Source organism: Euphorbia lathyris, chromosome 9, assembly GCF_963576675.1.
Source record: "Euphorbia lathyris chromosome 9, ddEupLath1.1, whole genome shotgun sequence".
In the NCBI taxonomy this organism is placed as follows: Eukaryota; Viridiplantae; Streptophyta; class Magnoliopsida; order Malpighiales; family Euphorbiaceae; genus Euphorbia; species Euphorbia lathyris.
In genome coordinates this window covers 11,666,924-11,694,871 of record NC_088918.1, presented here as the reverse complement: position 1 = coordinate 11,694,871, position 27,948 = coordinate 11,666,924, and the positions used below count along the sequence as shown (strand labels likewise).

The window sequence follows — 27,948 nt, the reverse complement described above, 5'->3', positions numbered from 1 at the left end:
TTGATTCAATCCATACACATTAATTGATTTTTACCAAATATACCTTTATTTAAAGCGTAAATAATTTATTAGTCCCCTAATTTTTACCTAACACACTGTTTAGTCCCTCTATTTTGAAAAACACATTTTAAGGTCCCTATCTTTCACTAATATTAACCCCGTGGTCCTTTTATCTATTTTTTTTTATATTTTTAACCGAGCATATTTTAGCTTTTAGAACAACCATAGTGCAATACAAGTTGACCATGTTACTCTGTTATTTTATATATGTCTATGTATACTAAAATATAACGGTTACAAGTCTAAAAAAACTAGAAAAAAGGACCAAATGGTTAATATTGGCAAAAGATAGAGACCTTAAAATGTGTTTTTCAAAATAGGAAGACTAAATAATGTGTTAGGTAAAAACTAGGGAGACTAATAAATTATTTACCCTTATTTAAATTGTTTTTATTTTATTTTAGAAATAGATAAAAATTAATTAAATTAATTAATTCTTTGTAAATAATGTGGAATAGAGAGTACAATTTTAGACTCAAATAGAATGAGTATACAGTTTTGATCACATGCACCTTAATGAGCAAATTCTACATGTATGTGATCAAGACTGAATTTTAGCAACCGAGAGAGCCTACTAATATATGCGATTAAAAATGATCGAAGCTCAATGCGTTAAATTGAAAGATTAGAGGTTCAATCAATAAAAATAGAAGAAATAGAGGGCTTAATGATGTTATTTTCCAAATTCTTGATCCCACATTCGAAATCGAAACCCAAAAACTGAAACTTCTGCTCAAACCACCATTGACGAACTCCTCGAAGAAGCAAATAAACTCTAACAAAGTTTGATCTAAAAAACCCTCCAACTTTAGCTGAATCTCAATTTGATTGCTTCAATTCCCAGGTCAGTCATCAATCTTATTCTCTTTCCCGTCTTTTTCGCCGCAATTTATGCGATCACTGAGGAGCCGCAACTGCGATGCTCTCTCGATTGACGCTTTCAAAGAGAATTCCCAAATGGGTAAGTTTGAAACCTAATCTTTCTTCAATTTCTTCCACTAGTTCCATCCTAATTAAGCCAGATATTGACCAAACTATACCCAATTTGACTGATTTCGAAGCGAAAATTCAATCTCTGAACAATAAATTACACCCCGATAGCTTAATTAGGGTTTTGCAGAGCACTAGTGATATAGATTCTGCTCTTAAGATATTCAAATGGGCTAGCCATCAGAAACGTTTCACCCACACTACAGAAACTTATTACTGGATGATTTTCAAACTGGGTTTAGCAGGTAATGTTGCGGAAATGGAGGGGTTTTGTCAAATTTTAGTGAAGAACAGTTTTCCAGGTGTAGAACATGCTCTAATTTCATTGGTTGAATCTTTTGTTAGACATTGTAGATTAAATGAAGCTATATGCATCCTTGTTAACATGAATTCGGGTGGTTTTTCGCCTCCGATTTCTCTGTTCAATGTTGTTTTGGAAGCTATTGTAGAGGCGAAGAGAGGGTTTGGGGATGCGGTTTTCGTTTACAAGGAGATGGTAAAAGCAGGAGTTGTACCTAATGTTGATACTTTGAATTACTTGTTGGAGGTTTTGTTTGAATCTAAGAAAGTTGATTCTGCTTTGGATCAATATAAGAGAATGAACAAGAAAGGGTTTGATCCGAATAGCAAGACGTTCGAGATAGTTGTAAAGGGTCTCGTTGTGAATGATCGAGTGAATGATTCTCTTGTCGTTTTGCAAGATATGCTAGAACTCGGGTGTGTGCCCGAGTTGAGTTTTTATATTTGTGTGATACCTTTGTTTTGTAGAGAAAATAAACCAGAAGAGGCAATGAGGTTGTTTACAATGATGTGTAAGTCGAACTTTCTTCCTAATTCGTGTATTTATAATACTTTGATACGATGTTTATGCGACAACCTTTGGTTCGATAAGGCGGTAAACCTTCTCGAAGAGATGTCAAGAAGTTGTTTGATACCTGATAATGATGTTCTTGTGACTGTTGTAAATCAGTTCTGCAAGTTAGGGAAGATAGGCGAGGCTTCAAAGTTGTTGGAAGATAATAATTTCTTCGAAACATCTCCGTTTAATGAATTGCTTAGAGGGTGTTGTGATGCTGGTAGTTTTTTTACGGCTAGAGTTATACTCGAGAAAATGTCTGCGAGAAGTATAGACGACTGTGATTCTTGGAATATTCTAATTAGATGGCTCTGTGAGAAGGCAGAAACAAGGAAAGGATGTGAACTTCTCGGGAGAATGGTTTTATCTTCGTTGGTTCCGGATTGTGACACATACACAGCTCTTATCCTCGGTTACTGTAGATCAAGCAAACCCGAAGATGCTCTAAGATTGTTTTTTCAATTCTGCGCGAAATGCTATGTTCTAGATTCTGTTTCTTACTCTGAGCTAATCGAACTTCTTTGCAGAATGAAAAAGTATCCGGACGCTACTAGAGTGTTTCGATACATGTATGCAAACGGATGCTCTCTTCAGTCCACCGCATTCAGTATGCTGACCGAGGGTATTTGTAGCAACGGAATGGTTAGCGAAGCAATCAGGCTTCAGCGGATGTCTTACAATTCCGGAGCTCTTTGTGAAAATTCTACTTACAATAGTATTCTGCTCGGGCTGTCTAAATCGAACACGAAACAAAATCTTTCGGTCTTTCTCTCACAAATGCTGGTAAAGGGCTGCAATCTTGATACAGAAGCATACTGCATCATGATACAGAGCACGATCGCCCAAAACCGAACAAAGGATTGTGCTTTGTTCTTCAATAACATGGTAAATGAAGGCGGATTAGTACCGGATTCAGCTACATTGCACAATCTGTTGTTATATCTATCCAATGAATCTCAGCTGTATATGATTATAAGTTCAGTCAATAGACTTGTTACGGAAACTGAAGTTATCGATTCGAAGATGTACAACGTACTGATCAACGGTCTGTTGAAGGAGGGGTGTAAGATCGAGGCGAGTCGGTTGCTCGATTTGATGTTGGAGAAGGGTTGGGTTCCTGATTCTATCACACATAGATTGTTGATTGGATCTGTTGATAGGAAGGGAAGTGATGATGGGAAAATGTTGAACTGCAAAAACTTTGAAATCAAAGATTGTGTAAGTGACATACTTGCTGACGGCTTAGAGACACATGATATCGAACCGACCTGATGTAATTCGATTTTTCGGTTTGGAATCGGTTATAGTTTTAGGTGTAGTTCAGTATTGTGATTTTGAAATCAAAGGTTGTGTAAGTGAGATACTTGCTGAGGGCTTAGGGGAGACATGATATCGAAGCGACTTGACTTAATTGGTTTTTCGATTTGGAGTCTGTTATAGTTTTAGGTATATTTCGGTATTGTGGTTCGGTATGGAAAAGGATGTAAACAAACCGAACCAAATTGTATTATTCAGATAATGCATTTAAATGTATATATACACTCACATATTTGATGTTAAAAGTTCATTCAGATCTCATGGCTTTACTTTCACTCTGGCCAATTACTCCTCTCATCTCTATCACTAATCAAATTAAAGACCAAACTAGGGCTCCGATTGCGGCCGATGATACTTTGCCTGGCGGAACTCTTGCTCACTTCGATGAGCAAGATCAGCTCCAGCAGGTTTCCATCCACTCACTCGTTGCCGGTAAGAAGATCATCATCATCGGTGTTCCTGGTGACTTCACCCCAACTTGCAGGTATGAGAAATTCTTTGTGTTCTCCATCAGGCATTTCGATCTTTATTTTCAGATTTGTCGAATTAGGGGATTTTAATTGATGTAATTGGCTTCTATCTTAGCTTGAAGCATGTTTCAGGGTTCATTGAGAAAATAGAGGAGTTGAAATCAAAGGGAGTCGCAAAAATTCTGTGCCTCAGCGGTACATTTTTTCTCAATCTTTTTGGAGTAAATTACATATATGGCGTACAACCTTTACCCCAAATCACATTTTGGTGTACAACCAAAATTTTGTCACACTAAACTGTACAAGCTTCAGGTGACCTCCCATTAAAGTGTACAACCGATTTTTGTGACCTGTCCCACTCTTTATAGAAAGACTAATATAATCCCATTCCTTATAAAATTATTAAAATACCTCCATCTTCTTCCTTCAACCCCTCTCTCCCATTTCTCTCTCTACATCTTCTCTCTCACTCCTCTCTCTACCATTTTTCTCTCACTCCTCTCTCTCTACCATTTCTCTCCCCTCTCTCTCTCTCTCAAAATATGAAAGAATAATGGTGGTTCTGACTCCTGCTGTTCATAATCCATGCCTGCCATCGCCATTGCTTCTATTGAAACTGACAGACCTCTTTTTTTTTCAGATTGTAATATCTTTTTTCCTTTTTTTGTGTGTGTAAAATTGTGATATCTAATTAATTAACCTCAATGCTCTATTTATAGCTTGATATGTGATATCTTTTTTTCCAGATTGTGATATCTAATTATGTCATAGCAGTATAAAAGAAGTTTAATTTCTTTATAACGAATGAAATACGATAGTAAAAAATGAAATGAATTGAATTCCTTCCAAATTAAAGATTGAAAAAGAAAAACTGTAAGAAATAATCACATAAAAACTGTATTCAAGTTGGCAACTTTTTCTTCACAGTTTTCAGGCTTTTAAGTTGGTCTACAATTGAATTGTGTCGGTGTTTTTGAGTTTTTTCAGAAAAAAACATTTGAAGGCTAAAAATATTTTGTTTTATAATCATTATTAATTACTTTTTATGTTTTTAATAAAAAAATGCTAAGTCCACCTTCTTATATGTTCACTTCTGGTGTTTGTAAATTACAGGGATCCAATCGCAATGGCATATGCCATAAAACGATCATGTGAAAATAAGGCTGAGGTTGTATCCTTTTGATGAGAAAGAATGTGGACTTAGCATGAGAGAGAAATGCTAAAGAGAGAGGAGTGAGAGAGAAATGGTAGAGAGAGAGGAGTGAGAGAGAAGATGTAGAGAGGGAAATGAGAAAGAGGGGTTGAAGGAAGAAGATGAGGGTATTTTAGTAATTTTATAAGAAATGAGGTTATATTAGTCTTTCTATAAAGAGTGGGTCTCAGTTTTTCTAATTCTACAATGAAAAATGCTGACGTGGCATAATTGACCAGTATTGACCGGTCACAAAAACCGGCTGTACACTTTAGTGGGAGGTCACCTGAAGCTTGTACAGTTTAGTGTGACAAAATTTTGGTTGTACACCAAAGTGTGATTTGGGGTAAAGGTTGTACATCACATATGTAATTTACCCATCTTTTTGGGGGCATTTTAGCACTTCACTCACTCATGTTTGACTCTGATATATTGGGGCTACTTCTCTTATCATTTGAAAAGAAGCATGTGATTTACAAGTGAATACTCCATCTGTTCCACAATACATGTCTTTTAAAATTAGTACACACTAATTAAGAAATGCAATTAATTTTAAGGAAAAGACTTTGTTACCATTGTATTAATTGCATCCACTAGTAACTTTATCTATTCCCAATGCAAAAAGGTCAAATAGGAGTATATTTGGTAAAAGTAAATTAATATGCATAGATTGAAGTAAAATGTCATGTATTGTGGAACAAAAAAAAATTCTATAGAAAGACATATATTGTGGAACGGAGGGAGTAGTTAACAAAGCCAAAAACTTTAGCCTGCTAGTTTATTAGGTGCCGTTTGGTAAGATGTAATGACCTTCGTAATGGAATGACTATTACATTGAAGGCTCATTACCATGTTTGGTTACATTGTACAATTTCATTTTAATGAAATGAGAAAACATTGAGTTAATTTTATTGAAGAAATCTTGTAATACCCATTACATAGAAAAATGACTTGAATTCTCATTACATTGTCATCTAACCTCTCATTTCTCAAATCTCAACTGTCATTCTTGTAAAAAACGCAAAAAGTAGAAAAACATGAAAATTGAAAACGAGAAAAATGAAAAAAAAAAACCGAAAAACCGAAAAACCGAAAAAATGCGAAAAATGAAAAACCGGAAAAATGAGAAAATATAAAAACGGTGAAAAATGTTGAAAATGGAAATTAAAAGAAACGAGAAAATGTAAAAAAAATATAAAAAAGCGAAAAACTATATACTAATTTATTGATTTAGGTTAATCTAATTTTGTATTTGATTTCGATTCGATTTTTCATATTTTTCGTTGATTTTAATTATGTAAATAAAATTTTATGATTGCATTTAATTAGGAAAATATAAGTATTGTAATGGTTATTACATTACATCATAATTGTCAACCAAACATGGTAATAGAATCACTATTCCATTCCATTACATTACAACTTTGATTACATTACGATCTTGATTACATTACATTGCATTACGGCATACCAAACGGACTTTTAATGTCTATGTCTGCCTTTACTTCACTGCCTATGCGTTTGGCCTTGGATTCAAGAGTATATTGAGATAATTGTCTTTGCAGAAAGTAAACTTGTATTGCGTGATGAATTTTTCTTGCTTATTGGGAATTTAATTAGAAGTTGAGGGAATCTTGAATATTCAAATGACATTGGATGTAAAGGGTGGCGCCGGGGTAAGAAGGCCTGAGCAAGGAGCGGCCCTAAGGGATGACGATGGGAACAGGAATGAACTGAATCCCACATCGGAAATGGAGAGAGAGTGACTGAGGCTTATTAGTGAGATGAGAATCCAATACATGCAGACGCGTTTTAAAGCCGTGAGGCTCAATGTGTTGGATTTGGACCAGAGCGGACAATATCTACATGGTATTGGACCAGGGTGTTACATTGGAAATCTACTGCTCCATTGAATGAATCCACTCTCATATACCATTATCTGATAACAATATAGCATCATGGTATAACAGTATTAATATAAATCATGATAACATTAATTTGCTTCTTTTAATGGTGTTTTTAATTTTTGAAATTTAAATGTGACACATGTGACTCGAGCCTCTTTCAGGTTTTTCTTCTAATTTAATTGTTTTCAGTTTCTTTGTAATCTCGATTTCAAGTTTTTCTGATCTCTTTCTTCTTTTGAAGATCTTTTATTTAATGGGATCTCCGAATCAATGACAACAAGCTACAATTCAGCCGACAACAAGCTACAATTCCTGCTGAGACGACTCGGCCTCCCAAAAATTAAAAGCAATGTCACAAGTAACATGATGTGTGGTTAAATGTTTCTGAGAATTTGGTTGTGGCATTTCATGTTTTCTTTCCTCACTGCATATTGTGAATTTCTTTTTGATTATCTCTTCCTCAACTTACAATTCTCCAAGGTAAATTTATAATTTTAAGGTCTTTGTAGGTAAATGATCAATCAAATAATCTTTTTATATGTCATGTTGCCAAATTTTATTATAACATTGCTCTCCTCTCTCTGAGGGCGAGCTTTGGCGCAACGGTAAAACGTTGTTGTCGTGTGACCGAAGGTCACGGGGCCGTCTTTTGCCAAAAAAAAAAAAATTGGCAAGGGAAGGCTTGCCCCAGTACACCCTTGTGGTGGGACCCCTTTCCGGACCCTCGCTTAGCGGGGACGCATATTGCAGGCCGCCCTTTATTGCTCTCCTCTCTCTCTTAACTTTGCCTCTTTTCTTAATGGATTTACACTTTGTTGTTACCTCAGTATATTGGCACTAAGACATTTTAGTTTTAGTTCTTATTTGACAATATTGGATGTATTTTGTAATAATATGTGAAAGTATGTTAATGTTTGGATTTGGATTGAAAAATTAGTTGATTTGACGAGATTTATTAAAGACATTTTGTAAGGGGTTAAGGTACCAAAATAGGTCTAAGGTTTTTGGAGAAGTATCAATTTAGGTTCTACGTCAAAATAGTACCAATATAGGCTTAACGTTTAGAACATAACATCAATTTAGACTTAACGTTTACAACATAGCATCAATTTATGAATTACTAACAGAACGTGACATGTCATCCGTTAAGTCTGTCAATTCAGCGCCACGTCACATAAGGTTTGTAGAAATTATCAATTTAGACGTCGCATATAAAATAGCACCAATATAGGCTTAACGTTTACAAAATAATACGAATTTAAGTTTAACGTGTGTTTTTTGTATACGAGATAATTTTTATTTTTTTGTTTTCACGTGTGTCATGAAGATAATATGATTCATAATTGAAGAATGAGTTTCGTTAATGATGTGTAAAAATGGATTCAATTTGACAATTTGTCTGATATTTTTTTTTATATAATTATATATATATTTTTTTTTGTATATTTATGTCATATATACGAGATTATAACATGACGAGTAAGCAACACAAAACCATCCAAAAAAATTTAAGATGTCAGAAAATCGGTCACTGTTCAAAACGAAGGCCTAGACTAGATGCTCGAAATCGAAAATCTACCCTGATTTTTTATGATTAGTCTCTTTAGGCCTTTTTTGGCTCTTAGCTGATTTTTATCTGCTTAGGCTCCGCCGAGGCCGCCACCGCGTAAGTGACGATGAAGAAAAACATTTGTTATTGTGAATTTATTTTTTTCTTTATTATAATTCACTTTTGAGTTGTTTCAATAATATTGTTCTTGAAATGTTGATATTTACACATTTGTAAAGATATATGTTCCAAATATACGTGTTTTTCTATATTACATAATTTTATACTATTGTTTTTAGATAGTATAATACATATTAGTTGAATTTATATAATAATTCGTTGATTAACAAATAAAAAATACAAATCCGATTAGTTAAGAGCCCTATCCGCTCGAGTAGCGCCTTTAGAACTTTAGAACCAATTATCATGTCGCAGTTGTATTATATATATATATTTTTTTCGGTTAAGAAAAAGAAAAGTAAAGGATGGACTAAAGTCCAAAGCAATTTCTTAGAATTAAATGCATCGTTGGTTACTAAACTTACTTTATTGTTTCAAATAGTCGTTCAACTTCAATTTATATCAATAAATCACTCAATTTTGAGTTTTATCTCAATTAAATCACTCCGGTGATTTTAGTGATTAAAATGGATCGAAATGATAACATATCGACATGAATCAACTTAGATTTCTGACTGAAACAACACGTGACAGCCACATATGTCCTATATGACTGCCCCGTGTCGATGTTTTTATGAAAAATAATTTAGTTTTTTTTTTTCATAAAAATAAACGACACATGGATGCCGCGTGTTATTTCAGTTAGATATTTGAATTGACTCATGCTGACATGTCAACCTCGATGTCTTTTGACCATTGAAATCATAAAAGTAACTTAATTGAGGCAAAACTCAAAGTTGAGTAATTTTATTAAGACAAATTGAAGTTGAATGACCATTTTGAGACAACAAACTAGGTTCAGTGACCAATAGTACTATTTGACCCCAATTTCTTAGGGTAAATTACACCTATGGCCACTGAACTTTACCTATTTAACATTGTGGCCATTGAAGTTCAATTCTTAACAGTATGACCACTCAACGCCTCAAAATGACCACTCACGGTCTGAAAATAAAAAATTCGAAGAGTTAATGATATTCTAAGAAACTTTAATTTTTGAAAATTTTCGTTTTGAGGTCATTTAGGTGTTGTTTTGTTAGGAGAGAGAAAGTGAATTTTTAAAGAGAAAAAACTCCAAAAAATGTGATTTTGGAAACAAAAAAATGTGGTCTCATGATAAATGTCGTTCTGAACAACTTTAATTCTTAAATATTTTTATTTTAAAGTTGTTAACGGTCATTTCAAGAACTTGGTTAAAGTTGAGTGGCCACCGGTATTAAAAAGTGTAAAGTTTAGTGATCATACCGTTAAGAATTAAAGTTCAATGGTCATAATATTAAAATGCGTAAAATTCAGTGACCATGGGTGTAATTTACCCCATTTTCTTACATGATATAAATGACAAAAAAAAAAAATATATATATATATATATATAAATTACAACCATAGCCCCTCAACTTAGGTGTTACATTCTTTATGACCTCTCCCTCATATTCAAAATCAGACATAAAAGTCTTTAAACTTTATATTAACATAAAAATACCTTATGAATAATTGTCTAAAAATTAAAGTTATTTAAACATCATATTTCCCAAGGAACCGCGTTGCCACTTTTTAAAATGTCATCTCTATTGGGTAAATTACACCTATTGCCACTAAACTTTGCTTTTTTTAATATTATAGCAACTGAATTAACAGTATGACCACTAAACTTTACACTTTTTAACACCGATAGCTACTCAACGCCTCAAAATAAAAAATCCAAAGATTTAATGATATTCTAAGGAATTTTAGTTCTTGAAATTTTTCATTTTGAGATCATTTAGATGTTCAGTTAAGAGAATGAATTTATAGAAAGAGAAAGCTCCAAAAAAAAGTGATTTTGAAAAAAAAATGTGGCCTCATAATAAATATAATTCTGAACAACTTTAATTTTGAATATTTTCATTTTAAGATCGTTAACGGTCATTTTGAGAAATTAGTTAAAGTTGAGTGGCTATCAGTGTTAAAAAATGTAAAGTTCAGTGACCAAACTGTTAAGAATAAAAGTTCAGTAACCACAATGTTAAAATGAGTAAAGTTCAGTGGCCATAGATGTAATTTACCTCATCTCTCTATCCTAACCAAACAACACTTAATAATAGGGAAAAAGCATCCTGGGCCCCCTGATCTTTCATTGTTTGGTGCATTAAGCCCTCGATCTTTTATTTAGACACATTAAGCCGTTGATCTTTCATTATTTGGTGCATTAAGCCCTCGATCTTTCATTTAGACACATTGAGCCCTTGATCTTTCATATATGGATGTATTAGGCCCTTCCGTAAATCAATTAATATATAGGTTTATTAAGGGCATGTTTGGTGTGACAACAAATGATGTTCTAAAAATAACAAATTCTAAAATAAAAAATATATTATACAAATTAATAAAAATAATTTAAATAAAAAATAAAAAATTTATTGAATACAATAAAACCTTGTTTTTCGATAATTATGTTCTAAAAATAAAAATAATGTTAAAATTGAAGCACATTTTGTGAAAATAAGAAGGGTAATTTTATCAATAACAAGTAACTACAAACAACTGTTCATAAAAAGAGCTTTTCGTGAAAAGCTCCAAAATGTTGCAGTGTCCAGAGAAAATGCGAAACGCTGCAGTTATATAAACCTAACCAAACATGCCCTTAATAAACCTATATATTAATTGATCTACGGAAGCGCCTAATACACCCATATATGAAAGATCAAGGACTCAATGTGTCTAAATGAAAGGTCATAGCGGAAGTAAGTCTAATTTGAGGAATCATGAGTGTATTAAATCTTGATAATCGTATCAAACACATTGTCTATATAAATTCAGAATTTGACGGGTTTAAAAAATGGTCATGACTTGAGCCTGTGACGATCAGAACTGTATACTATTCAATACAATCTTATATTAAGATGGAGATATATGTTCTACATTGATCATCAGAATCAAGACCAGAACAATATAGTATTGTATATATGGTTTCTTACATGATAACATATGGTTTTTGACGCGAATACGATTTACAAAGGTAATCTGATTATCTGTATTAATACAAGAATCAACCTTTGCATTTTGTACCAGTAAAACCAATTTGAAAATTTCAGATCAAATTCTCACCGGAAACACTGCCTATAACTCTTTTAAAACATTGAGCTCTCGATCAATTGTAATCCCACATGTTAAGCCAATGCTTGCCGGATTAGTTAACCATAAACATCTAATTCAATCAAAAGAGCACAACACATATCATATGTATTTGAGATTATGTTTTTGCAATTAAGAAAAAAGGAGTTTTTTACAATTTCCCTATAACCACATCAAAAAAACCATGTTTGAACGGTTAAACATGCAAATTTCAAACGCAAATGAAATAAATAACTCTTTCTTAACCGAGTTTCATAATCAAAGCTAACTTTTCTAGTCACTAGGGACTTAATATATACAATTATGACTAATCAAAGGTTCGAACAGATCAGGAGCTTCTAAATGCTTTTTTCCATAAATCTACTTTGAATATGCAATTTCATGAAAAAGACCAAAACCTCATAAATGCAGTTTCAAACGCAAACGAAGTAAATAACTCTATTAACGGAGTTTTGTATTCAGAACTGACTTTCCTGCTCACCAGGAGCTTAATGTATACAATTATAATTGATAAGAACTCAATCAATGTACCAAATTGAAATATCAACAAAAATCAAAGAAGATCAAAACCTCAGAATGCAGATTTCAAATGCAAACGAAATAAATAACTCTTTATTAATCGAGTTTTATGCTCAAAGCTGACTTTCCTAATAACCAGGGGCTTAATGTATATAATTAAAATTGTCAAGAAGTCAATATGTCGAGTGAAAGATCAACAAAAATCGAAAAGATCATGAGCATCAAAATGCTTTTCTTTTTCTTTCCAAAAATTTACTTTTAATGTAACTCAACCGCGTTCCCCAATTGGATCAAAGGACAAATCCTACAAAAGATTGCTTCATGTGAAGTATATCTCCATCCGGTTCTCTGTTTTGTAGCTCAGTAAATATAAAGCGTTTGATCGGGATTGAGAAATAACTACTTTTGGAAGGAAAATCAACCAACAACCATAGTTGCAAAAGGCGTACTAAGGTGCAAGGGGTCCTAGAGTCTAAGCACGCACCTGAACAACACAAGGTGCACCGAAACAAGATAACATATAAAATTATAAATAACAACACTTTCACTTTTTTTTTGATGAAAAACATTTAACATTTCTAAAATGACACAAATAATCAAATAACAACAATCATAGAAATGCATGAGATAAATTCTAATTAACTACTAAAACATAATTATAATTCATATTCATAATAGAATTTAAATCTAAAGACTTCAACTAAACACTAAGTTAATAACTAACGGTCTACTAATAACTACTTTTCCTCGAGCAAGACTAAACTCTTTAGACTTTACAGTCCCTATTCATCATCAATGGAGGAAAATCTGCTAAGTGTTTTGCGTTTTCTATCCTTCAGAATAGCAGCTCATCTCTTTACTTTCCTTTCTGTTCCTTCTTTATTTTTTTCTGGGATAAGGTGCAAAAATACACCTAACGTTTATAGTTAAGAGCAATTTTACCCCTAAAATGGTGTAATTTTACTCCTACCTTTGGCAGCCAAGAACAATTTTACCCCTAACATTGGCAAGTTGAGTCAATTTTAGACATTATTATGAAACACAGATATTTTGTTCCTTATTCTACACCAATTGCATATCAGTTCGTTAAAAAAAGATTTCATATTTTCTGTGATTTAATAATAGAATGAGAGATTAATATTTATAAATTTGACGAAATATTTTGAATTTTTTTTTGTCCAAATCGTACAATAAACAGTATATTTTTTAATTTTTTTCACATCTAATCATATGTTTATGATATGTTACTAATGAGTGATAAAATGACTCACATGTGAAGTGTAGATGACAAGATTCAAAACCGAGAAAACAGTTTAATGAATTATTTCTCAAATTGACCCAACTTGACAATGTTAGGGGTAAAATTGCACCATTTTAGACGTTAGGGGTAAAATTGCTCCTGGCTGTAAACGTTATGCTTTTTTTTTCTTTTCTTTTTCTAACTTAATCTAAGCCCTTCATCATAAAGACTCTATGACTGTGATTAGAAGCTTAAAAACCCTACAATTGCGCCTAGGCACGCCCCACTCACGCCTGGCTGACATCACTCAACTCACACACACAGAGGCGCGGCCCCCGAGCCATGCCTCAAGCACGCCTTTAACAACTACGCCAACAACCAACAAACAGTAAACAACAATAGCCGGATCATATTGACCATAAATGCCACTAATAGAAAACGAGAGCAACGAACACGAAGATGAATTAATATATTTATTAACTAATATGTATCAATGCACATAACAGTCACAGTCACAGCACAATATGTTGGTGCTAGCAATGGATTTAAACTTAGCTAGAGAGAACTTAATTTAACATACATAACTATGTAACCTAATTGCTTCTACACAAGAACAAGCATCATATAGGAGCAAGAACAAGGCAATGAATGCTCTGAGAGAAAATTTGTACTGTGTTTTATATCTTCTGGCAAGAAGAGGTTGAAAGAGCTTCCTTCCCTCGGACCAATGATGTTGCAACCGATGCATCTGCAAATTTGCCATTTCAAAATCAGCATTCAATTGCACGATAACACGATAAGTCACTAAAACTAGGGTGAGGATTTATAACACGTAACAACATTTACATACACAATTATTAAAGGTGTACGGCACACTAAGGCACTAAGGGGTCCTGGAGCCTAAGCGCCAGGTTCAGGCGCGCACTGAGTGAAACAAGGTGCACTAATGAAACACTTTGTAAGTTTAGGGGGTCAATCAAGCTTTTGGGACAAGTCCAGATGGCTCTTGATGTATTAACCCGACTTTTAAAATGCAACAAATAGTCAATTACTAAATCTTATTCAATTATCTATAATCTTAATCACAAAATGTATGAAATAGATTCCAAAACTCTTCCATTATCATAATTCATAATAAAAAATCTAAAATCTAGAACCAAAGTTAACCAACTAATAGTCTAATAACTACTTTTCATCAAGACTGAAGTCTAACGTCTCCATTTGCAGTACTTCTAACCTCTTCGCAATGGAGCAACATTTCTTTTTGTGTTATTCTTTAAGATATATCTACTGTCAAAACCCTATTTCCTTTGTTATTTACTTCTTTTTATTCTAATTTAATTTCATCTGTAATCATGTAAATCATATAGATAAGAAAGGACTGAGATTGAAATATCCTATTTTTAACTTAGAACCCTAAAAAACACTATGTAGCTTCTAAATTTCCACCTACACGCACCTCCAGCAAGTTTCTAGGCTCAGAAAGGCGCACTCAGACGTCTCTTGAACAGAGGCTGCCTTTTGGCTTCTAAGGCATGTTGTCTGGAGCCTAGAGGTGGCAAAAGTACACACGGCACGATTACATGACACCAAATCGACACGTAAATTTAGTGTTTGGGTTTAGATTAGTAGGTAATGTATCATTTTTGGGTTGACGCGCAAAAATTTTGGTTGGGTTAGGGTTGATATGCTAACCCGAAAACGGCACGAAATGACACGAATATTTAAAATTATTGTTATATTATCTCGTGTTTTTATATGTCAATGTATTAGTAAAGATAATAAAATTATAATTATTACTTGCAAATATGATTCAAAACTTCTAAATTGTTATAAACACATTACATGACCATCTAACATGATATTAAAACCTTTTTCGATGGTTAGCGTTATCATATTAATCTAAAAATGATATAAAGTATTTAAAAATAATAACATATCCTCTTATGTTTTTAAAAGTTATCTTTAATATATGTGCATAACAAAATTACATGTAACCCTAAAAAACGACAAGAAATTGACACTTACTCGAACAGGTTAACACGACTGTAACACGAAAGATTTTGGGTTGGGTTTGGGTTTACTCTTTTTTACACGAACCCGAAATGACATGACAGCACGAACACGATAATTGCTAGGTGTACTAGAGCCTAGGGCCTTTAGAGCCTAAGCATGACTTTGATAACTATGTCTATATCCGATAGTCGGATTCATACAACACAAGTAATACAATTATCATTTTTCTTGCATTTATATAGTATATGATCATTCCAAACATATAGATAACATAACAAGATAACCATATGAAACATATAGATAACATGATAACCCGAAATTGTATCATGAAACATATAGATAACATAACACGATAACCATATGAAACATATACGAAACATAGCATGATAACCCGAAATTGTATAATCATATGGAGCATATAAATAACATAACACGATAATCATATGAAACATATAGATAACATAACATGGTAACCCGAAATTAACACCTCTACTAAAAAAGCAAGAATCACAATGGGATTTCGTACCTATAGATTCAGGGTTTGTCTATGAACTGGACTAGAAAAGAATCCTCAGGACTTGTTATGAACAAGAGAATTGACACCTTCTTCTTTAACAGTAATGCTCGAATTTTTCTCTGCATTGGACCCATTTTCAACCCCTTTCTGTGCATTTCCATTAATCTTCAGCTTTTCAATTCGATCCACATTCTTCGGTGAGCCTTCCTTTTCTTTTTTCCCCAAATTCCCAGATCTAGAAACCTCAATAGATTCAACATCTTTTCTCTTAGCCACCGACGCAACATGCTCCAACGCCTCCCTTGCTCTCTTCCTACAAACCGCAGCTTCCCTCACCCTTCGCTCGGCCTCGGTCCGGGCCACAGCCACAGCTTTCGCCATGGATGAAGCTGCAATTTTTGAAGCGCAAAGAAGGACGGTAGCCATTTTCTTGTCAATTGCACGATTTTTGGTTCTATCGAGGCTAATGAAGTTGAAATTGGGGTCGGCACAAGACGGGCAGAGGAAGGCGAAAGGCGGCGGAGGGTGATTTGGAGCGCAGTGAGTGTGGGTGAAAGAAGAACAATTGTTACAAGAGAGACGTTTGGAAGGAGGAGGAGGAGAAGAATCGTAGAATGTGAAACAAGAAGGGCAAAAGGAACCGGAATGAGCACGGAGGACACAGGATGTGCAGAGACGACGGTGGATTCCACGGAGGCGGACGTAGTGGAGAACCCAGCTGTCTTTTGTGCCGCAGTTGCCGCAATCGGCGGTGGTTGGATTTGCGTTGGTGGTGTTATTGGAAGGGTTTGTGTTGGGTCTGGTTAACATGGAAAGGTGATTCATTTTGTGAAATTTGATACACAATTAGGAAAGGGTTTAGGGTTTTTAGACGGGAATAGGGTGGGGGAAGTGGCGGTGGTGCGGCGGAGCAGAGGGCGGAGCAGTGAGGGACACTTGGGATTTGGGGAATTTTCGTTTTTTTATCAGACCTTTTATTAGAGAGAAGAAAAGCTGTAATAATTAATTTAACTCCATGTACGTCAACGACGTCGTATCAATCACTTAAAAAATAAATAATTTAAGTTATATCAAATAATAATTTGAATCTTACCAAAAAAAAATAATAATTTGAATCATATCAAACTAATTATTATTTATAATATATTTTAAAGATCTAGATTTACAAATTAGGGCTTTAGAATTTAATTTTTATTAGTCTAGAATAGTATATTTTTTAAATCTAGAATTTATGAAATAAAGTCTAAATTTTATAAATTAGGATATAAAAACATATTTATTTATGATATATAAAAAAATACATTTATCTCTATTGATATATTGAAAATTAAATTATATAGTATAATTCAATTATAATTTTTATAATAAATTATATTTTTGATGTAGAAAAACCTATTTAATATTTAATTCGGCCCGATTTAACCCGAACCTACACAAGTTTAATATGAAATGGTTAAATTCATTTCAAAATCTAAAATCAATAGAGTAGTAAAGAACAAAATATAAAGTACAAATTTAGCTTTATGATTATTGAGAAAATAAATTTAGTCTTTACGTAAAAAAAAATAATGTAATTTTAAACATAATATTTATCCATTGGCGTAATTTTAAGCCCAATTGAAAAAACATGGTATTTTTTCATTAATAGAAGATGTGCAATTTTAAACATAATTAAATGGCAAGAATGCTGAAAGTAAGAATGGTCATAATATGAAATTACATATGAAAGAACTCATTTTTCATCAATTAGGTTTGAAATTACACTAGCTGACAGCGTGAGATTGCACTGTTTTCTATGTTGACACTAAATTGGATCTCTTTCAATAACTATAGGACTAAATTTAAAATTTATAACTTTTTTTAATAGAAAATTTGTACGAGAATAAGAATAATTTTACTTCTATGTAATAAATGGTACAATTAAAGGTGTAATATTGACAATTTGATCTGTTTCATACATCATAAACGAAACACTGTCCTTACTCATGATTTTTGTTATCTTCATTGTATATGCGCGTTAAGTTATCACCCATTAATAACATATAAAAAATGTGTATGTAGACATTAAAAAAATTTAAAAATAAAGATTCCATTAAATCTAAAGGTATTCTAATATTTATTGAGTTAAATATATTCTATTTAAAATTCTATTTTGAATCACAAAGAACGTAAAACCTTTCTTTCTAAACCAACTCATATGTAATTAGTGTAAAGTACGAGAATATTATAAATGTATTTTTTAATGATTTTTTAAATTAATTCATTTTATCAACATTATACCATCAATTATTTTATTTAGCATGTTAAGAATAAAATCTTTTTTTACTATTAATGTTGCGGATATTTTTATACCTTATCCATTTATTATTCATAATCATAATTCAATTTTAATTTTTGATTTATTTTTAAAAAAATAAATATGCTCATCGGATATGTTAGATTATTTTTAGACACGGGTATTAAATATTAAAGGAAAATTTATAGAAAAATTCAGTTTTTAAAAACTATTTACATACATATTGAGAATTAGATTTTGTAATATCATTTAATTGTAATTATATAATTGATTATAATTTGAAAATTTAGAGAGAAATTAAATTTTAAAAAATTATTTACAATTATATTATTTAATAATTTAAATTATATCAACTAAGTGAATTATTATCTTTAATATATTTTAACATATATTTTTTAGGTTTAGAATTCATAAACCGAGATCTAAAATCTTTAAATTAGTGTATAAAATATACTTTATTTATAATATAAAAAAATAATGAAATATTAAGGATTAAATTTTATAATATAATTTGATTATAACTTTATGATTAATTATAATTTTCATGCAGACACTAGAACCCGTTATTAAATCTGAATAAATTTGAGCCCGAACGAGTCCAACCCATAAATAGACGTTTAAATGAAATTGGTGTAGTTCTGGAATTTAATTTGTCACCTTATCAACCAATAATACTACCCGTTGCCTTCTCAAAAAAAAAAAAAAAAAACAACTACCCGTTACCACATTTTATCATATGACGTGTAAATTAAATTAAATTAATTGTTATCTTTGATAAAATAGTATACACTTTGACATTACTATTATTTTTAGTTATTTTATTATTTATTTCCCACTTGATTAAAAGCAGTTTTTCGTTACAAAAAAAGGTTATAACAATCGTTATAAAAAAAAACCATAGATGTAACTAACCCCACTGACGAATCCAACGAGGTGTTTGGATGCTCTTTTTTATGCTCTGTTTGTCTTTTCAGTTCGAAATGGAGAGTTTTAGGTGTTTGGTTAGTGACATTTCTGTTTGCCTTTTACACTTGAAAAGCAGTATTAGGTGTTTGGTTAGTGATCTCCTGTTTGCCTTTTACACCTGAAAAGCAGTCTTTTACAAAAGCAGAGAATCTCTGCTTTTTGGAAAAACAGCTTTTTCCAACAGCAAACCGCAACTAGCAACAGCAAGCAGCAACAGCAAACCGTAACAGCAAACGACAAACAGTAGGTAAAACAAACGGACCCCAAGATTCACTAAAAGAGGCGTTTATCATGATTTATGAGTGTTAAATTGATATTTTTATATAAAAAAAAATTAGAAACCCAGTTTCATAGATTTTTTGACATTATACTCACTGAATGCTCAAGTCTCCCAGATCCGTCAATGACAATGTCGTCACCAAGGAGGGTGTAGTCCCGAAAACGACGCCCGGGGTTTTCCTCAGCTGCACACCACACTACAAAGCGCTGACATAGGGCAAACCTTCTGTCTGCCCAACCGTTTTTTCGAGGCAGCCTGCTCTTGCTCAGGTGCCCTGCTGTCGATTTTTGTGTAGCTGGTAGAGCTGAAGCTGTAAACTCTGATGCTGCTGTTTCGGCTTACGACTTTTTCACTTTAAAGTGACCGAGCCGGTTGAGTTTGGCGGGCCCTCATACTTCGAGATACTAATTAACCCTATGTAATACCAATTTAGACAAAATTGGAGAACATAGGATCTTCAAGTATCGAGTAGGGGTATAAATTTAAGACACGATAACACGAAAATCCGAAATAAAATGAAGATTGCAGCAAGCATGAAAAAAAAAAAGAACTTGGACAAGCCTCTTCTCATAGACCACAAAATTTGAGCAGAGTAAATGCCTATTTTCATGGTTACATCCAGCAAAAACATGCTTCGTTGCCATTATTACCCGTGGTAAGAACTTTGAGTTAGAACCACATCACATCTAGCAAAGACTACCATTTATGGATTAACAACTATTATACAATTGTACGATTCTCGCGCCTCTGATTCATCGTTCGACTTCTCTGGCACCCTTCGACTGTCTGAATCGTAACTGTGTATACACATTCTGATGTCTCCGACACTTGAATGTAAACCCTGTTAAACATAAAAACATCATGTTAGAGTCGTGTATTGGTTGTAATTAATGTGCGAACATTTACAGTCTGTCAAATGAATTCGATAGAGATGGTAATCTGAATTATGCAGCAGAGTATATTGACACAAGGATGATGCAGACAGGAATTGGAACACACTCTAATAATGAAGCACAAAAACATCATGTTAGAGTTATGTATGGATCCTAACAAACGCGGTTTGTAAAAAAAACTCGATTGGGACAGAGTAATCCGAAATATGCAGCAGGGTATATCGACATAAGGATGCAGACGGGAATCATAACTGTGTATACACATTCTGATGTCTCTGACACTTGAATGTAAACTCTATTAACGAAACATGAGAAATATCAGGTTAGAGTTGCGTATTGATTCTAATAAACTTGCAACATTTACAGTTTGTCGAACAAACTCGATTGAGACACAGTAATCCGAAAATAGGCAGCAAAGAGTGTATTGATACAAGGATGCAGACGAGAATCGTAACTGTATATACACATTTTAATGGGGATAAGGTACCAAAATAGGCCAATGGTTTTTGGGGAAGTATCTATTTAGGCTCCACATACAAAATAGCACCAATATAGACTTAACGTTAAAGTACCAATTTAGGCATCGATAACAAAACATGACACGTTATTCATATTATTCCGTCAATTGTATGTGGAGGGAGAAATCAGGAATGATACGAATGACGTGTCACGTTTCGTTATTGAGACCTAAATTGGTACTCCTTTTTAAACGTTAAGCCTATATTGGTGCTATTTTGTACGTGGAGTTCATGTTGATACTTTTCAAAAAACCTTAGGCCTATTTTGTTCCCTTATCCCCATTTTCATGTCTCTGACACTTGAACGTAAACTCTATTAATGAAACACGAAAAACATCAGGTTAGAGTTGCGTATTGATTCTAACAAACTTGCGAACATTCACAGTTTGTCAAACTAACTCGATTGAGATAGAGTAATCTGAAAATATGCAGCAAAGAGTGTATTGACAGGATGCAAATATGCAGCAAAGAGTGTATTGACAGGATGCAAACGAGAATCGTAACTGTATATAGACATGCTAATGTCTCTGACACTTGAATGTAAACCCTATTAACGGAACACGAAGAAACATCAGGTTAGAGTTTCGTATTGATTCTAACAAACGTGCGAACATTCACAGTTTGTCAAACAAACTCGATTGAGACAGTAATCCGAAAATATGCAGCAAGGAGTGTATTGACACAAGGATGCAGACGAGAATCGTAACTGTGTATACACATTCTAATGTCTCTGACACTTGAATGTAAACGAGAACATCATGTTAGAGTTGAGAATAGATTCTAACAAACATGCGAAGATTCACAGTTTGTCGAAAGAACTCGATAGAGACAGAGTAATCCGAAATATGCAACAGAGTACTGACACAAGGATGCAGAAGAAAACTAGACTTAAAAATGAACACAGGCTTAAGAAGTGAACATTCTATAGCCGAATTTCGAATTTCGAATTTCGTAAAGTAGTAAAGTTCTCACTGTGATTAAACATGGAGAAACTCATAAATTAAGCAGTTTCTATGGCATGAATGAGACACTATACAATGCATTATGAACAGATAACTAACACTTACCACACCTAACAATCTATACAAGGTCGTCTAACGTTTTACGAAAGATCTTCTTTGCACGTGGATTTATTGTGGCCAAGACCCTTGCATCTGCTGCACTGTAGCTGGCGTTTGACCACGTCTTGTGGTCCACATCTCTTTGTGGTAGGCCTGCCTGGAGGTCGACGGGTTGGAGGAGGGGTTACTGTTACTGTAACCTGAGAGGTGTCTTTCTGAACAGGCCAGTCAACATCCGGTATTGGGTGAACGGACTCAGAATAGGTTAATCTGTAGCTCTCAATTGTGAAATATCTTGAACAAAATTCATAAGGGTTCCTTCCAATACAGCCAATGACAGCAATGGCATGACAACAAGGTAAACCGGTAAGTTGCCACCCTTTGCAACTACAATCCCAGCGATCGATATCTACCACTTCCACCGATTCACCACGGACTTCAAATGTGCTACCAGCTGAGAGTAATACTTGAAGTGAACGGGCTTTTAAGCTCTCTTTTTCAAGTTTTTCGTCCATTGATGGAGTTAATCTTGTCATCCAAAGGTCGGATTCTGCTCGCTGCGAATAAATTAACTCCATAATCTTACCCCGGATTGAATCAACCATCTGTGTGATTGGCAACTCGTGAGCATCGGATGCCCAACTGTAGAACATTTCTCCAAAGTTCGATGTCATATGGTTATATCTTGCACCCTGAACAAATGCATTTGCCCAGTTTTGCGGTTCGCTTTGAATAATCCAATTGTAAGCTTCAGGCGAAATGGTTTTGATGCTGTCGATGCATCTCTGGAAGATCTCAGGCCTTGCTGCATAAGCAGCCGAGTAGAAGTCCTCAACCATCAGTCGCTTCACTTCATGAGAAAACTGTCCCTTCAAATCTCGAACAAGTTGCTCAGTCAAGTACCGAAGGCAATAGCAGTGATATGAACCCTTAAATATCTCGTCAATTGATTCCTTTAGACCCTTCTGTCTGTCTGCCACAAATGTTAGCGGACAAGATGTTGACAGTGCAGCTTTCAATTGCAGTAAAAACCAATGCCAGTTATCATCGCTTTCCGTATCTACTACCGCAAAAGCAACAGGAAATACACCATCATCCCCGTCTGCTGCTGTTGCAGCTAACAATGTACCTTGATACTTCGACTTCAATGGTATACTGTCAAGGAAAATGAGAGGCCTGCAACCTTGAAGAAAACCGTATAATGAAGCGTGGAACGAGACAAAAAGGCGATGGAAACTCGAGTCTTCCTTAGTGGTGAAAGTAGCGAAACTGCCAGGGTTAGTCTCCGTTATCTTTTCGCAGAACAAGGGTAACTGATTATATGCCTCTTTGTATGAACCTTGAAGCTGCTCCTTTGCGATTTCTTTCCCCCGCCAAGCCTGAAAGTAGTTTAGTTGAATCCCATACTCATCTTTAATGTCATTGACGATATCCTTCGGCTTGTAATTCGGATTAATTCTCAACTTTTCCTTAATGATACCAGCTACCCAGCTCCGAGTCGCCTGATGCCCTGTTGTTACTGCAGACCCTTCACAAGTATGCGTTGAATTCATCTTTTTGATACAGATTAGTTGAGTGGTTGACAACCTCGATGCGTGAATTCTCCAAGGACAACCTTCTGCTTTGCATTTAACAGTCACACGGTGACTATCATTCTTCTTATACCGAAAAGCAAACTGATGCGCAATGGCATATTTACGCAATGCTTCTCGAAACTCATGAACGCTGCAGAATCTTTGACCCACTCCGGTAATTGCATTCTGCCACTGTTGTGCACCTTTAGCATGCCTATCATCACTGGAATCAACAAGCGGAAGGGGGGGAGAAATGTCAAGAGGTTGATCAATCTGTGCATCATCTATAGTATCAACTACTATGTCGAGAGGTCCAGCAAGTTGCATTGTATCATCTACGACAGTCAGAGGTGCATCAACAGGAGGAACTGCTTCCGACAAAGTTGTTCTGCTCGATCTACGAATAAGAAATTGCAAAAGTTACACACAAAAAATCCAAAAACAACAGTTTATTTAACTTACACATGAAGAAGACTACCTACTGGCGGGCAAGTTTGAGACATCAGGAAGAACAACGTCTTCTAATATTACATAAATATCGGTAGTTACAGAATCCGAATGAAATTTTATCATCCTCTTTAGGTCCTTATCATTAGAGATAGTAATGAGAGTCTTCCTATGGCCCGGGAGGAAGTACTTGAGCGAGATACTACTAACACTACAATTAAACATTTCAGCCACTTCCGTCTTGAAGTCATTAAACTTTATTTGATCATCGATGTCGATAGCATGAGCATCACCGCCTCTATAGGTCAACGAACCATCCTTGTTCGTCTGAAATTCACCACCCAACTGGCATATTGCTATCAATTTAGTCCCCTCCATGACCTGCCTCAATCAACCAAATGGCTAAGAAGCAGGTTCAAATCATTGAGAGCAAAATCAAACCCGGGCTGCGGACATTTACAGTAAAATCCAATTCAGTAACCATAAATTCATTGAAATCACCTTCATAAGTCAATTCATGTAATCACTATACAACAACAACAACAACAAAGCCTTAGTCCCGAAATGATTAGGGGTCGGCTAACATGAACCATCATATAAAACTGTTAAATCAAGTCGTGTCAGCGACACAAATTTGCTCCTTCCACTCCGTCCTATCCACTACCATATTTTCCTCAATTCCCAGTAAACTCATATCACTCTCGATCACCCTCCTCCAAGTTTGCTTAGGTCTTCCCCTACCCCTCACCACTATATCCCTTTGCCACTCTTCGGTTCTCCTAACAGGCGCATCAAGCGCTCTACGTTTCACATGGCCAAACCACCTTAGTCGGTTTTCTCTCATTTTATTCTCAATAATGACCACACATCCATCTCAACATACGCATCTCCGCCACCGACATCACTATAAAAGGGCGGCCCGGTCGCATTACGCGTCCCCGCTGAGCGAGGGTCCGGGGAGGGGTCCCACCACAAGGGTGTATTGGGGGCAAGCCTTCCCTTGCCAATTTTATTGGCAAGAGGCCGCTCCTAAGACTCGAACCCGTGACCTCTGGTCACACGACAACAACGTTTTACCGTTGCGCCAAGGCTCACCCTCTGCCACCGACATCACTATAATGAGCTAAAATAAAAGAAATCAACATCAACACCAAAAACTAATTAACTGTCTCTGATTCAGTCATTTCATCAAACACGCTGTATACAATTCAAAACAACAAAAAATTCATCAACAGAGAACATGAATAAAAGCAAAACAATGCCTGCAAATCGACTTCAAATCCAAAACGCAGTCAATTTACATGAATTTCATCAATGGCACAAACAAAATCACCCAAAAGCCCTAAATTCAAGCAAAACCCTAGAGGAATGGAAGTAAGAGAACGCAGATGGAAAGGAGATACCTTTGCTCTTAGATCAATAAATAACACGGTTGAAAGAGATTCCCAGAATCAGAATTTGAGTTTCGGATTGAAATTGGGGTTTATCAGCAGAAAATTTCACATATTGGGATGGCGGTAGGGCATTGGAATAAGAACATACTAATTGGGGAAATCTGACTAAGTTAACAGGTTGGGGATGGTAACACTTTTTTCTGCCAATAGTAATCTATACGGTTCGTGCTTTTAGTTGTTTGATTGGTGGTTTAGAGTGCCACGTCAACTGTTCCGTACGGTTTCAATAATGTTTTTTAAGCTTACATTTTGGTCAAAGAATTAAATTACATACATAAATCTCTTCTTTTCCGACATTAAACCGGATTAATGATTGGATCACGGGTCACTTATCAGAGCAAATGGTTCGGATTGATCGAATCGGATAACGTAATAAATAAATAAATAATATTTATATATATCAAATATATATAATTAATTTAAAATTATTTTTATACATTATATATATCCAAAATAAATTGTAAACAACTTTTGGTTTGTTATTTTTAATTTTTTTTTGTAAAAATTTGTTATTTTTTGTTAATTTGAGTCTTAAATATATAACGAATAAATTAAGTTCAGAATAAATTAAAATATACCAACGTATTCTATGTCATAAGATCTTTTTAAAAATATATTATAAACTCAAAACCGACAAATGAATGAAAAATTGATACTCAAAGTGAACAACTTGAATTGAAATGGTTTGAAAGAAGATAAAATGAAATTAAGCATTCACATCTCACATAGGAAAGAAATGAGAAACTTAACTAGTTTATAAGTAAATGGACTTTACAAACCTTTAACTAATTATTAGGGAAAAGACTCTCTCACGCGCAGAGGTGCAATTGATTCACTGTCGGGTTAGGAGCGCATTCGCACGATGTGGGCGACGCGAATGCCGCACCGATATAAGGATTCTTAACATGGCCACTTTTGCTATAGAATTTCATTGTTGTTAGCAAGCCTAAAACAATTTCCAAATCTGACCGCTTTCTTGCCGGTTCGACCGGTTGGTCCGATCCGAGCTTGATAACATTACTTATTTCATAATTAACAAAATAAATTAAAGGAAAATGTGTAAAAATACACCTAGAGTTTATAGCTAGGAGCAATTTTACCTTTAACGTTTAAAATTATGTAATTTTATCTCTAATGTTGGTAGTCAAGATCAATTTTACTCCAACAGATAATTTCAGTCATTATTATAAAAAACGGATATTTTGTTTTTTTGAAATAATACCAAGTTTTATTAACTTAAACCAGATGAAAGCATATTGCTAAGAAATAGTAGTGGACTGTTCACTCACCCCGAACATACACAAAATTGACCGCTTTTGCTGGAGTATGGGCAGCCGAATTCGATGAACGCTTAATAAAGGAGATAGAACATAATTCTAAATCTCTTAATAAATGAATACAATTAGAAATAATGTCAACTAAATACGAAGTACCTTTTAAGCCTATTTAAATTGTCTTAACTATAACAAGACAATACGACTGAATTTGAATTTTCTCACTGGGGCGATGCATCTTAATCAAACTTAAAGCTTCTTTGATAGCCATGGTCTCGGCTAGTCGGGGACTGAGATTTTCTTGAAAAGCTCCCATTTTAGCTAGAATGCATTTTCCAGAGTAATTACTTGATGATGCCATAGATGGAAAAATAACTTTTGATGCAAGAATTAAAAAGGAAAGTAGAAACTTGTTAAAAGATAAGACAAAACCAAACTTGTCAGATGACAATACTCATATCCGTTGAACAACAGTGGAGATGAAAGAACTCCAAATTCCCATTTTAATCAACATTTTTTTAACTCATCTTCCTCTCTATTAGGCATTTATCTGTTTTTCTTTCATCTTCATTCCTTTTATTTGTCTTTTACACCTGAAAAATAGTCTTTTAAAAAAATATTTTTTGGAAAAACAGTTTGGTTTATTTTATTCCTTATTTTGGACCAATTGCATACAAATTTATGTTAAAAAAGTTTGCAAATTTTCTGTAATTTAATAATATAATTGGAGATCAATATTTATAAATTCGGCGAAATATTTTGATTTTTTTTGTCCAACTCGTACAAAATGCAGTATATATTTCACGTCTAATCATATGCTTATGATTTGTTACTAATGAGTGATAAAGTGACTCATATGTGTAGATGACAAGATTCATGACCGAGAAGACAAAATTGATGAATTATTTCTCAAATTGATCAAACTTGACAATGTTATGGATAAAATTGCTCTTGACTCCCAATGTTAGGGAAAAAATTGCACTATTTTAGACGTTAGGGGTAAAAATGCTCATGGCAGTAAACGTTAGGGATATTTTTGCACAATATCTCTAAATTAAAACATATAAAAAATAAAACTTTTACTTGCTCAACAGTGAAACACGTCATATCTAATCTTAAAACCTCATACACATATCTTAATCATTTGATTTTTCAACAACGCGTGTAACACACCTCTCGCAAACAACTTACTTCTTTGCAACCAAGTAGTTACTTAACTACATTCTAAGCGAGTTAAATGCGTCATTAGAACATTTTA

At 34.1% G+C, this 27,948-nt stretch overlaps 2 protein-coding genes across 6 annotated transcripts; one reads left to right on the top strand and one right to left on the bottom strand.

Annotated features, from left to right (window-relative positions):
- The first annotated feature begins 901 nt into the window (after positions 1 to 901).
- LOC136206343 (pentatricopeptide repeat-containing protein At1g62914, mitochondrial-like) lies at positions 902 to 3,479 on the top strand. The gene has a single exon (XM_065997365.1). It carries the CDS (start codon positions 980 to 982, stop codon positions 3,176 to 3,178), a length of 2,199 nt encoding a protein of 732 aa, XP_065853437.1. The 5' UTR covers positions 902 to 979; the 3' UTR covers positions 3,179 to 3,479.
- Positions 3,480 to 19,969: 16,490 nt separating this feature from the next.
- LOC136205755 (uncharacterized) lies at positions 19,970 to 25,549 on the bottom strand. 5 transcript variants are annotated; one of them, XM_065996507.1, is made up of 4 exons: positions 25,366 to 25,549; positions 23,994 to 24,408; positions 21,948 to 23,912; positions 19,970 to 20,310 (listed from the first exon to the last, which is right to left on the bottom strand). In XM_065996507.1, the coding sequence occupies exons 2-3, from the start codon at positions 24,338 to 24,340 to the stop codon at positions 21,983 to 21,985; spliced, it is 2,277 nt and encodes a 758-aa protein (XP_065852579.1). In that variant the 5' UTR covers positions 24,341 to 24,408; positions 25,366 to 25,549; the 3' UTR covers positions 19,970 to 20,310; positions 21,948 to 21,982. The 5 variants fall into 5 exon arrangements, with proteins under 5 accessions (XP_065852579.1, XP_065852581.1, XP_065852580.1 ...); XM_065996509.1 differs by having other exon boundaries at positions 21,953 to 23,912; XM_065996508.1 differs by having other exon boundaries at positions 23,994 to 24,343.
- Positions 25,550 to 27,948: the final 2,399 nt, after the last annotated feature.

Bases quoted from the DNA above. Each gene is read 5' to 3' on its own strand.
- LOC136206343 (XM_065997365.1), top strand. From the start codon at position 980: ATGCTCTCTCGATTGACGCTTTCAAAGAGAATTCCCAAATGGGTAAGT.
- LOC136205755 (XM_065996507.1), bottom strand. From the start codon at position 24,340: ATGGAGGGGACTAAATTGATAGCAATATGCCAGTTGGGTGGTGAATTT. The intron at 23,913-23,993 runs GTAGTCTTCTTC...TCTTATTCGTAG, and splicing joins TCAAACTTGCCCGCCAGTAG to ATCGAGCAGAACAACTTTGT.